Raw genomic sequence first — 12,573 nt, 5'->3', positions numbered from 1 at the left:
TTGTTCTGAAAATGTTTCAGAGAAAAATGTGGCTTCATTTTATCTGTCTTTTGCTTTGAATCTGCAAGATTTTTATCAATTTTTTCCCAAATGTATCCATGCGTATGTAGGTCTACTTTCAGGTTGAGGTCAATAAAGGAGACTAGAGTATGCTTCATGCTAAACAGAAATCAAATAGAAATCAAACGTAATGAGGTTATTATGGGGTGGATTTCTGTTGTTGTTTTCTAAAAATTTTGTTGTGGTTTTTTTTTTAGGTTTTTCCTCAGAGTTCATCTTGGAGTGGTCAAAATATATTTGAAAATCTGAAGGATTCAGAAAAAATATCAAACTGTAGGGTTCACGCGTCAGAGATACAAGCCCAAAACAAAAGAAATCTGAAACTCAACAGCTCAACACAGACTGATATTTTCAATCCAGACGTCATGGATGTCAAGAAGGACCAGAGTGATCAGGGCAGTCGTTCATTTTGTGATCACAAACCCTTCCCTAATAACACATTACGAGTAGATTCTCACAGGAACACAGTGCACAGTTGCCACAGTAATTCAGAACATAGTCTCAGCTCTTTCAACCCAGAGACATATGGGGACCGAGGCTACGGAGTTGTTGACTTGGACAACAGGAGACTGCCTTATGAACCTACAGAAACTGACTGCATGATGGTTGAGACTGGATTTGACAAAGGACATGGTGCTAAGCATAGTGGTGGTACCTGGCCAAAAGTCATGGTTAATATCTCAGCAGCAGAAACAGAAAAGTTTTCTGTATACAAAAAGCCAAAACAAAGGAAGTCTATCTTTGACCCTGATACTTTCAAAAGGCCACCAACTCCTCCTAAGCTGGAGTACCTTTCTCCAAATCAGGTGACAGGCCATTCACCTCAGCCATCAAAAGCTGAAGTGGCTTCAACTCCTCCAACTCCTCCGAAGAGAAGTGACTCTATCAAATTTAAACATAAACAGCAGGCAAGCTCTGCATCAGAGTCTACAGTAACAACTGGATCACCACCTACCAGCCCAGCCACTGCCCAAGCTCCAGTTTCCTTGGCACTTAAACAAGACTCTGCTACTCTCAAGGGGCGCAGCAGGAATGCTGGGAATTATTATCGTGAGGAGGGAATTGACTGTACTCATCTCTCCTCAAGGAAATCCTGTGAAGATGACATTGGCTTTCAAAGGGTTGAAGAGCCAGAGATAAAAAGACCAAGGCCAAAATCTGCTCCTGCTCTGAGACATAAAATGACCCCTATGCCCATTCCTAATCCTGGACTTCAGGTAGAATTTTACTATGAAAATTTGTTTTTTGCTTCAATATGTGTATTTTCAGAAGCATATTTTTGTGTACCAACTACATATCCTAACAGGAGAAACAAAGCCCATTCTCAAAATCCAAGTCCCTTCAGAAGCTACTCCTGGCTCAGGAATGATAGGATTCTGTTTTGTAACCACATTTTGACTTTCAGTGCTTTCTGATGGAGGATTAGGGCTCTTTCCTGTAAGAAGGAGCTCTGTTAGGGCTTCTTTACAGAAATCACATTGACTTACTCTACACATTAGGGGAGGAAGGTGTACCATTCATAGTGGTGTTTTTTATAAGTCTTTTTATGTGTCTACATAACTGCGAATGTAATCTGAAATTGACAGGGCATTAGACACATTGCACTATAAAGATGGTCTGTTTATGACAATATGAATTAACATCATTGTTCAAAGTAGAACTGTCATTTGTTTTAATACATTTAACTGTGGAGATTTTGGGTAACATCCTACCAGAGAAAGTGAAGAAAAAATTCTGTGTGGTCTAGGATGACTAGCCTATTTAGCTGACCACATTATATGAGGTGTCATAATCAGTAATGTAGTTTCAGGTCCACCGTCTCAGGTTTGTTCAGTTTGAAAAAAATATTACCTGTATTTGCCACCTGAAATCTCAGGTTTTAAAGAGTTATTTTTCCTTGCATCTAATCAACATCAGAATGACTTAGTATGTCATTTTCTTTACCTTTCCTGCCCTGTACCTTGTCACGGCAGAATAATCATATAGTTATTAGTCTATGGAGAAGAATAAAATTATATTATGGATTTAAAAATTCATAATTTTTTTTAAGGTTACTTGAGGTAACCACAATTTCCATCTCTAGGGTTAAATTAAGTCTGAGTTGTATGTTTTTTTTTTTTTTTTTTTCCAGTCACCTAGTTTCTCTCCAGTCTCCAAGAAAATAATTAGAGCTTTAACTTTAAAGTGGGTGACTAGAGAACAGTGGTGGTATTGTGCCTCAGAGTGGACACCATTCACTCTGAAAATGACTTCTATGAAATGGTCTTTGTGTACTAAACTACATTAGGTTTGGGTCTGGTCTTCAACATCTTCATCGATGGCCTGGGTGAAGGTATAGAATGCACCCTCAGCAAGTTTGCTGATGGTACAAAGCTGGGGAGAGTGGCTGACACACCAGTGTCTGTTTATTACATACAGAACAGAAATTACGATGGCTCCACAACCTGAATTGTTACGTTGGAGATGTTGCTCCACATGTATCTCAAAAGGCAGGCTTAGAGGAAAATACTTTGTGGCTTATTAGCCAGCTCTCATTTGGCAACGCTTGCAGTAGTGGCTAAAGTAACAGAATGAGATCTAAGCTTTAAATGTCCTGTGAAAGCAATATTTTGAACTAGAAATATAACTAAGGTGTACTGTTCTGATGGAAAATATATCAGATAAGTTTCAAACATTGGCCTAAAAAACTTACAAACTACTAGTAGCAACAGGGTGGAGGAAGAAGGGGTAGAACAGAATAATATCAGTGGAAGATGAAGTAAAGATGTTACAAGGACTGTTATGTTAAGTGGTGGCAAGCATATTCTAGAATAGATTCTAGTATCTATTCTAGTATCTATCTATAAGTTTGAAGTTCCTTACTGCCTGTGGAGTTTGAGCATATTTTACTTCTGTATCTCCAACTGCCTTTAATTGAATTTTCTGGTTTTGTCGGTGCAGAAATATACTCCAGCTAGTGAGGAACACCTATCTCCAGAGCTACAGGAATGGGCACCATATTCACCGAAACGTTCTGCTAGGCATAGTGATGGCTTTGTATCTTCTGCATTATATACTGGAGGCGTGTCATCAGGTGGGTAACGTGGATGGCAAGTGTCTCTTTTTGCTCAAGTCACAGAGATGTCTAGCATGGACTTCTTTTCTGAGATCCTGAATACTAACTGTAAAATTTCCCCGTTAAATACTTTATTCCAGAAGTAAGCTCAGTTACACTACTATATTCTAAATATCTACCCTGGGATTAGGTAAGAACTCATTTACTTTCTTGGCATGCCACAAGGAATCTGTCCCTATCAGTCAGGATAAGCGCAAGACAAATATGAAATAGGAAACATATTTTCCTGTTCTGTTGTAATCTGAACATGATCTTTCCAGTTTCTGGGACTGTAAAGAAATAAAATCTGTTTAAGAATCATCAAGGAAACCGAACAGCTCCCATCTGAAGGATTTGTTTCATCTGATTCTGTGGTGCACAGGAAGTTTGAATGTCTTAGTGGTGAACAAGGTGTAGCCTGTGCATTGGGGTGACGAATAAGATTTCTATTTAAATATACTTGTTACCTTTAATTTATATGCTAGTAATATTGGTAAGAATGTATTTCTATCATCTTAAACAGGTACTGTACCAAGAAGCTTAGCACCTTGCCCTGCAGTAACTGCGGTCATGCGAAATCCCATCTATACTGCATGGAGCCACAGAGTACACACCAACAATTGCCCATCAGTTGCCAGCCAAATATGCCATCAGCATCTGCATCCCAGGTGTTTTGAACTTTATATCACCTTAAGTTTTTGTTCATGTTAGGATGAAATTGCTTCAAGTAGCTGGTTTATACAGTGTGGAGTGAAACACTGTTGTGCTGTTTGACTCAAACTTCTTATTACCATGATTTGCCAGTTGCTTTCATGTCTTCAAGAAACTGGTGGTTTGTATTTCCCTCCACTTCTGCTGACTAATGCTGAAAAAGAAGTTACTTTTTTTAATCAACTACTTTGTAATGTTTTTTTTTAAATCTTCCTGAACAAAATAAATTGTCTTTCCACTTTTTTTAAAGCACAATAGGCTCTCTTTCCTCTGAGTTGCCTTAGTTAGTAAAATGATGGGGCAGTTAGGAAGTGGGAAGGAGGGGAGAATTCATTTTATGCAGGATAAAGATAATCAAAGTTGTCTGTTGGCCAATTTACTGTTTGCTGAGATGCTTTGCCCAGTTCTGATTATTGCCCTGTTTTTTCCTTTGATGTAGTGCCCAGCACCAAGGTCGCTTGAGTTTGGACCTGAGTCATAAACACTCCAATGAATACTCTGAAAATCCACGTACAAGAGCATCTCATGGCTCAAATTCATTGCCATCCAGTGCAAGACTTGGTAACTAGCTTTTCTGATTTATTTCGTGTGAGGCTCTTGTATAAAGGAGAATAATAATAAATGGAAAATTCCTTAATTTCATGATTTATGGAATTGCCAAAGCTTGCAAAGCCTAAAAGGCTTCCTGGGTTTCTTTCACTTCAATATTCTAGTTTTATGTCCATTGGTGTTCCCTGGAAGTAGCCTTGTTTAATTTGTTCTTTACAGTCTCTTTAAAGTATTATTTGTGAGTGATGCAAAATTCTCCTTTCAATCCTATTACTATTTGGAAGTATCCTCATAAAGATGGGAGATCCAGCCAAATTATTTTTGAGGTTCATTGAGGTGAAGAGAGAAAAAGAAAAGAACATGCAGAACAAAAAAAGTAATGACCTGCTGTAAATCATCTTGTTGGAAATAAGTTATAATTATATTTACTTGATTGACATTTAAGACATTTATGTGTATCGTAATAGTACCAAAGAAACGTGTGCTTTGTTTAAACATTTTAACATTGTAGAATTTCTTTCACTTTAAATTACGTACTACTTTTCTTTTTGTGCATGCATGTATTCTTGAGTTCCGTCAGTGATTACAATTGCATTTGAATATAGCATGGCAGCTTTGTAGCTACAACAACAACAAAAAGTCACAGCAGTTTGGAAAGTGCCTAGGAATAACGTCTTCATCTAAGCAGAATATAATAAGAATATTTTAAATACCTTTTGTCAAGTCCCATGGATTCTTAGTAACCTCAAGTGTTAGTTTCTTGCTCAGACTTCAGTTAAACTGCAGTTGTGTCAAAAATATTTTAAATATTTTTCAATCAAGAACAAACTGTACGAATACACTGTATTTCTGCACTGTGTTGTTTGTACTTACAGTGTAACTATTTACCAGAAGTATGATAGATGCAGTATGTATGAGTGTAATCATTAGTGCTTCTACAGAAATTGAGCCCATTTTACTGCTTACTGAAAAAGTAAAGCATAAATGTATTTTTTGTCATGTTATTCCTTCAAAATTTGGCAAGTTATAATTTTGTTGTTGTCAAAATAGGTTCTTCAAGTAACTTGCAGTACAGAACAGAACGGATTAAGATCCCTTTAACACCAAGATATCCAAGGTCCGTCATGGGCTCTGACAGAGGTAATTTTATTTGTAATATTTTCACTATTTCCAGTTGAAAGCCTTGCCAGTTACTGCATGAAGTTGCTCAAAAATCTAAATACAATAATTTTATGAATGTTACAAAATTTACTTTTTGCCTCAAGGACATATTTACTATATAGACACTAAGGGCAGTGAGTTTGCAAAGTCTAAATTTAGTAACCTGAGTTAGAAGATGGTATCCCTTAGCTCTACCAGATTGCTAGCAAATGGTTTGGTCAGATATTTGTGGTATCATTCCATATATCTGTGTAGATCTCTGAAGTATGACAAATGCAGGACACTAAAACCTAACTGATTGTTGTGTTTTTGTTTTGATTTGGTTTTGTAGGCTCATTGTCGCACTCTGAATGTAGCAGTCCCAGCTTGATAACTCCTCCACAGTCACCTCTTAACTTGGAAACATCTTCCTTTGCCAGCAGCCAATCTCAGAACTCTCTTTCTACTTTACCTAGAATTTCCATTAGCCCAGTATCTGCTGGAGAACGTAGAAAAGATAGGTAAGGTCCCCATGTTATTTGCTTTTTATAGGACTGTGTCCAAGGAGATCTTGTACGTTTATTAGACTAGAAGGAATGTGAACAGTTGATATAAATGATGAATATGAAGGCACAGAGATGCATCTGAGTTCCTGTTACTTAATGTTTTTATTTTCTTTACAAAGTACATAGAGATCTTTGTGTAAATTTCTTCTTTAAACCTAAGTCTTGAGTTCAGAAATATAAGGAACTTCATAAAGATTTCCTTTTTTTCATGTTAAATTAATGGCCACGCCAAATTGAGTCAAAATTGAAATATATTCACTTGAGCTACCTCAGATGCTTATTTATTATAGGCTTGTTCTGTACTCTAGAAAAACAAAATATCTAGTAATATTTGATAGTTAAATATCAACTGCCTTAGTATTGTACAGTATGTGCTCTAACTACCGTGCCTTGATTCAGTTCAGCCAGATACGTAAAAATGAGAAGATTACTGTGCGAGAATATATCCATATGTCCAGAATCTATTTTATACTATAACTGTGATCCCTTTGGCTATACCTGGACCACTACTAGCAATAGCATTAAGTATATGCATAGCTGCTAGCACAGTTTGAACCTGATATTATTGTTTTCTTAGGATCATGAAATTTGTGTGTTAATGACTTTTCATCTCATTATGAATGGATTCAAGATTTGTTGCGTATGGTATCAGTCTCAGACATCATTATCTGGCTAGTCTGAATATATAAAACAGTTTGTGTGAACTCAAAACATTGGACAATAAGAAACAAATCTGATTCAGGCTTTTATTTACACTGAAACAATCAAATGTCCTCCAGGCAGTGTAAGAGATCTATGATGTGTTGGAATAGATTACATTTATGTGGACTTCAGGACTCTTTTGTATTGCCTGACTTGTGTAAAAGGACTGACTACAAGAACATGAATGAAAGAATAAGGATATTCTGTATTCCAAGTTTGCTGGTAGTAATAAAAAGCTATTCATAAAATGTTATATTAAATGTTTTTTTGTGTAGTTTAAAGAATCTGTAACTAAGTTATTGCAGTGACACTATATACTGTGTACAGTGCTACTTTGAAAGGGAATGGAAGAGATCTTTGTGGGTTTTCTTTCTTTTATACTTCTTTTTGACTTTTATACTCTGTTTTCTCATATAAATGTTCTTCTACTTGTCAATTGCAAATTCCAAGACAGAATTCATTATCTTTTTCATATGACTAATGATTATGTATAGCGTTCAGTGGCAAAAACTAGTTTTTTGATACCCTTATCACTTATCACTTACTCTGTGAGTACAAAATGCAAATTCTAATTTCTGGGAATTAACAATTTTTATTAATATTGATCTGAAGATCAAAGTACAGTCAGGCTCCAACCCTTTTATTCTTGGTGCACCAGGTATAAGTAGTGGTCTGGATGACTCCCTCAGTCAAAAAATAATGTTATTTTGTTCAGGAAAAAGAAACACCCCCAAAAATACAAAAACTGTTATTAAAATAGATACTTTTAAATTAAATGTATCCTAAACAGATGTGGGATGATGCCTAGATAGCATCTTTAAATGGCTATTTGTTTTTTTCTGTCACCTGTCCTCCCCACAAAATATAAGCAATTTGCTTGGCCTTTCCCCATATCATATAATACAGATGGAAAAAAAAAAAAAGTGTTTCTGGTCTGTTCATTTTTTTTTTTTTAGGAAAACCAATTTAAATGAAAAGAAATGTGATCAATTACAACTTTTTTCTAAGCAGCATTTAGTGATTCTGGCAGGCAGTCTGAATACTGTAGAAGAGTGTGCTTCATTTGATTTTAAAAACACTGCTTACCAAGTAAGATACCATTTTGGTGCTACCATTCTGTTTTACTTTATTCTTGTTTCCCTACTATATGCATTACTAGTTGCCTTTCATTTTGTATTTACTGGAAGTTTAAGATACAATCCTGTGCAATTTGTATGGGTTTGATTCTTACTCATTCCAATCCAAAACAAATGAAAAATTCATGTCGTAGATGGAAGCATAAAGATATGGTAGATGACAAAGATGTAATGTTAGTATTTAATGAGCTATTAGACCTTTAGAAATTTTATTTTGGCCCATTAGTATGTAATCAGTACATTAGTACAATTAGTAATCACATTGTGATTTTAAGTAAAAGGCTTCACATTACATCATAATTTACATATTCATAATGAGTTTAAAAAGTAGTTTATAAGTGCCAGTTTTCTGGGTGTTAGCACGATTCAGATAAGCTATATGTATTTAAAAAAGGAAAAAAGAGCAGAGAGGCAGCTTTGGTTCAAGTTTGCTGGTAGTAAGAAATGTTTGGTATATAACACTAACAAAGTCAGTGATTTTAGCCTTGTGTGTTTGATAACGCACAGGATAACTCATAGCTGTTATCTTCACTGCATTGATAGACAAACTCCAAGGGTATTACCTCTAACAGTGATGTTGATGTGGTAAGATTATCATGTCTCAGAGTTGCATTCTTTTTTGAAAGTTTTTCTTTTATACAGTAATAAGCTGACAAGTTACTATGTCCTTGCTGCAGTAGGCTACCAGATGCTTACCTTCAAAGACTATAATGTTAAGCATAATTTATGAATTTGTGTCCTCTTCCCTCCCCTTACATGTGCCCCAAATCCTACTGTTTCCAAAGGCACCCTTCATTTGTCACATACGTTAGTAGCAGTTAACTTCATTTAACTCATCTGATCTCTGAACAGCAGGATTTTAGTTGAATCAGTCTGCACTGCTTAGGGCATGTCTAATTGGTATAATCAAGTGTTAGGAAAGAAGACATTCCAATTAATGCATATCATAAGTAGTATGATGCTATTAAAATTGTGTACTAGAAGGGCTGCCAAGACCTGCAGTCACTGACAGTGGGACCTAAATACACTGCTGTTCCAATCTGTTCCTTTCTGAACACATGGTGATGCCTTTTGCTGTGTAGACTGTTGAGTTCATCATAACATGAACCACCAATTTTCAGGATGCTCCTGTTGGTTTATACACACCATGGAGGAATGAGCCCTGTTTATACGGGTGAATACATCCCAACTGTGGAGGGAGGAAAGGGGAACATGTCAGGGTTTTCTTTCGTATGATCCATTCTCTTGCTATACTTACTGGTGTTATATTACTGTGTGTCTTTTTCTAAGTGTTCTTTTCTTCTCAAATCTTCTCCATCTTTCAGATATCTGTTCCGTAATAGGTCTTTTCTGAGAATCCCTGTGGCTCCTAGGCCTAGGTTCTCATCACTAAGGAGTTTGAGGTTGGCCTGATATAAGGTTGTCCTTCGCAAGCAGTATTGCGCACTTTGTGCTATTTTACGTTTGGATAATTGCCCTGAGGAGAATTTGCATGGTAATTGTAATGATACCATGCAAACTGCTGTCTTAATGGCTTGAGTTTGCAACTGCTTAATTTTCATTACTAATTTATGTTTCCCTGCATACAAATATGAAATCTGATATTGTGCATTGTTTTTCTTTGGTTTATTGCCTCATCGTTTATGATATTTATTTTCATGGACAGTAAAGACTCCCAGCATTTATAATAGTCACATACCTTTCTTGAATATGGTTTGTAAATTGCATATTATATACAGTAGCTAAATTACTTTTATATAATATGGATCTGGAAGTTTATTTCCTACCAACTTCCCCACTATACTATTTGTAATTCGTATTTACTATAACGCGTTATAGCAATTGTGTAATCGGTATACATTTAATTCTGCCACTATACATTGCATGGTGTTAAAGGAATGCATTTACAGCAGTTGACAGTAATTTTTTTTAAGTAGCTGTTTTTTTATTGCGACTTAGACAGCCATGAAGTATTTCATATAAATCTGACTTTATTATGGTTTAAGTGCAATTTTGTCCAAATCAGTTTTAACCTTCTCCTCTAAAAGGCCGTACATGGAAGAGCCACGTCATGTTAAAGTGCAGAAGGGTTCTGAGCCATTAGGAATTTCCATTGTGAGCGGAGAAAATGGTGGAATATTTGTCTCTAAAGTAACAGGTGGGAGCATTGCACATCAAGCTGGCCTTGAGTACGGTGATCAGTTACTAGAGGTAATTGTTTGCTTACTATTCTTATGTCTTTTAATCTGTTCATGTGAATCCAGAAATAACTACCTTTCTCAAAAGAATATCTTGTGAAAGCTTGTGTGTTGTGAGAAATAGCAGTCATTCTGTATTGTGATAGTCCAGTAAGCGTGATTGTTAGTGGCTGTTTGTCAGGCATTATTATAAAATGTCTTGATGGTAGGTCTGCTTTGCATCTTACGGAGATACACGTAGATTTTAAACTAGCTAGTTTAGGTACTTAAAACAACATAGTCCCAAAGTAATGCTCTTCATGATAAGGTGAGTAAGTACTCATGCAGATTGTACTGAGTTTTGTGCTGATATTATTTGGCTATATCCATACCTGGGATAGCTGGTTTAAAAAATACTCAGGAGTTAGGTTAGCTGCATTAACATTCTGGCATGAAGCACTAAATAGATATATGGAGGATGATTTTATAAGTTCAGAGTTGCTTTGTGTATGTGTTTATGCATGTGTTTGTTGAAGCACAGTGTGTGGATGACTGAAAATGGACATGAATGGATTATGGATATAAACTTATTTTTAAGTCCAGAGTTTTTTCCGATCAACAATCTGAACCAACTTGCATGTAATCAGTCATAGCAAATCGTAACAGCACAGAATATTTATGTCTTTCAGTAGTAAAAGGATCTTTAACTCATGCTTGGGATACCTAATAATGAAATTAGTGATTCCTTCCAAGGAGTTCAAACGCTGAGAATCATTGCAGCGCTTCCATCCTCTTATTTACTCCCATTGAAATAAGTCAGAATTTAAATATTGAACTGATTAGGAGACTGAAAGAATGATTTTGCTAGTTTCCATTTGAAAACTTGACATCTTTTTGTTTGTTTGTTCTGTAGTTTAATGGAATAAATTTGAGAAATGCTACAGAGCAGCAGGCTCGATTAATCATTGGACAACAGTGTGACACCATTACTATTTTGGCTCAGTATAACCCACACATGTATCAGCTTGGCAATCATTCACGATCAAGGTAAGGATGGGTAGACTTCAAAATAACACATTTTTCTTTCTTATTTCAGTATAATTAATTAAACCAAAATTTAAAATGACTTCTCAGGATTAGGAGATTCTGGTACTTCAAACCTTTTTTTTTTTTAATAGTTGAGAAGTTTGGGAAGTTTCCCAAAATTAGATAGACAAAGTGCATGATTTAGTGAAATTATCTACCTCATTTTGATACATGATCACATCTCACGTTTGAGCTTTGTTTTTCTCTTAGGCTTATGGAGAATGTAGGTTATTTGACATATTAAAAACTTTGTGTTTGCATTGAAAATATTTGATGTTGGTAAAACACTAGCCACTAGCCTTTCATTCTTTTTTTCCTATTAGTTCTCGCCTAGAACCTGTCAGTAATCATTCCACCCCTCAAGGCAGTGGAGCTGCAACTCCTGACAATCATTCCATAATCGATACTGTGAGTGAACAGGATGAAGGAACAATGACACCCCCATCAAAACAAACCACACCAACCACAAGTCCCCGAAATTCCTTAAGGTAGTGAACAATTTTTGCCTTAATGAGGAAAATAAATATTGTCAGAATAGATGTAAAAAGTAGTTTTGTACATGTTGTGGCCTGGTTGAAATAAGTTAGCAGACAAAGTAACTGGGCCCAAGGTAGAAGTGCATGATTTCAGTCTGGATTTGAAAGATTGAATCAGCAAGGAGTAGAGGAATTGTAAGATGAGACTGGTTAAGAGGATCTGTAAGTAACATGAAGTTTGTCTCACATATCTGTAGGTAACCTATTTTAAATAATAATTAAATAAGTATGCATAGGTTGCTTTGAAAGTAATGCTTGCTATTTATTTCCATGGAAGCTACAACAAATACAAAGAGCACAATAAAATCATTCAATAGAGCAAATTGTCTGCTACAAAACAGTGTTTTTCTACACAGTCACCAACATTAGCTCTGCATTTTTGCTAGTGATGAGCAAGAGTCTGCATGCCATACTCATAAAAATCTGCATGGCTGCCTGGAACGTGACTTGTCTTTCACGTCACTGTCACCACTGCTGAAACACACCACCCACCACCTCACTGTGCTCACATCCTCTGTTTCATCTCCATAAACGTTCACCAAGCATCAAAGAATGTCAGTAGGTGGAACTTTTTTTCTGCATGGAGGAATTCAATTCCACACCTTTGCTTCATTCGCATTTCCATGTCAGGTGCCATTTTGTCAGAGTGCCCCTTTGCTGGCATCTGTTTCACAGAAACAGAATGTAACAGAATATTGTGAGAAGGTTCAACCTCTGCTGCCAGACCACCAACGTCTGCCTCTGTCGTGGACCAACATAATAAAGTAGGAGGCATTACTTTCAGAACAGCCCTCATATATTGTTCAGGTGGCTAGT

General features: G+C 36.2%; 1 protein-coding gene across 2 annotated transcripts in view; it reads left to right on the top strand.

Moving 5' to 3' along the window:
• DLG5 (discs large MAGUK scaffold protein 5) overlaps positions 1-12,573 on the top strand; it is a 95,372-nt gene that overhangs the window by 72,542 nt on the left and 10,257 nt on the right. For both annotated transcript variants that reach the window (XR_002439377.1, XM_021398878.1), the window contains exons 16-24: positions 258-1,277; positions 3,001-3,133; positions 3,678-3,822; positions 4,305-4,426; positions 5,465-5,554; positions 5,907-6,075; positions 10,007-10,169; positions 11,049-11,182; positions 11,545-11,709. Coding sequence is in view for 1 of the 2 variants with exons in the window: in XM_021398878.1 (XP_021254553.1) it covers positions 258-1,277; positions 3,001-3,133; positions 3,678-3,822; positions 4,305-4,426; positions 5,465-5,554; positions 5,907-6,075; positions 10,007-10,169; positions 11,049-11,182; positions 11,545-11,709 (2,141 nt within the window). In the remaining variant the exon portion in view is untranslated. The remainder of the gene's footprint in view (positions 1-257; positions 1,278-3,000; positions 3,134-3,677; positions 3,823-4,304; positions 4,427-5,464; positions 5,555-5,906; positions 6,076-10,006; positions 10,170-11,048; positions 11,183-11,544; positions 11,710-12,573) is intronic.

This window comes from Numida meleagris, chromosome 5 (genome assembly GCF_002078875.1).
Source record: "Numida meleagris isolate 19003 breed g44 Domestic line chromosome 5, NumMel1.0, whole genome shotgun sequence".
In the NCBI taxonomy this organism is placed as follows: domain Eukaryota; kingdom Metazoa; phylum Chordata; class Aves; order Galliformes; family Numididae; genus Numida; species Numida meleagris.
This window is presented reverse-complemented; position numbering and strand designations above follow the sequence as displayed.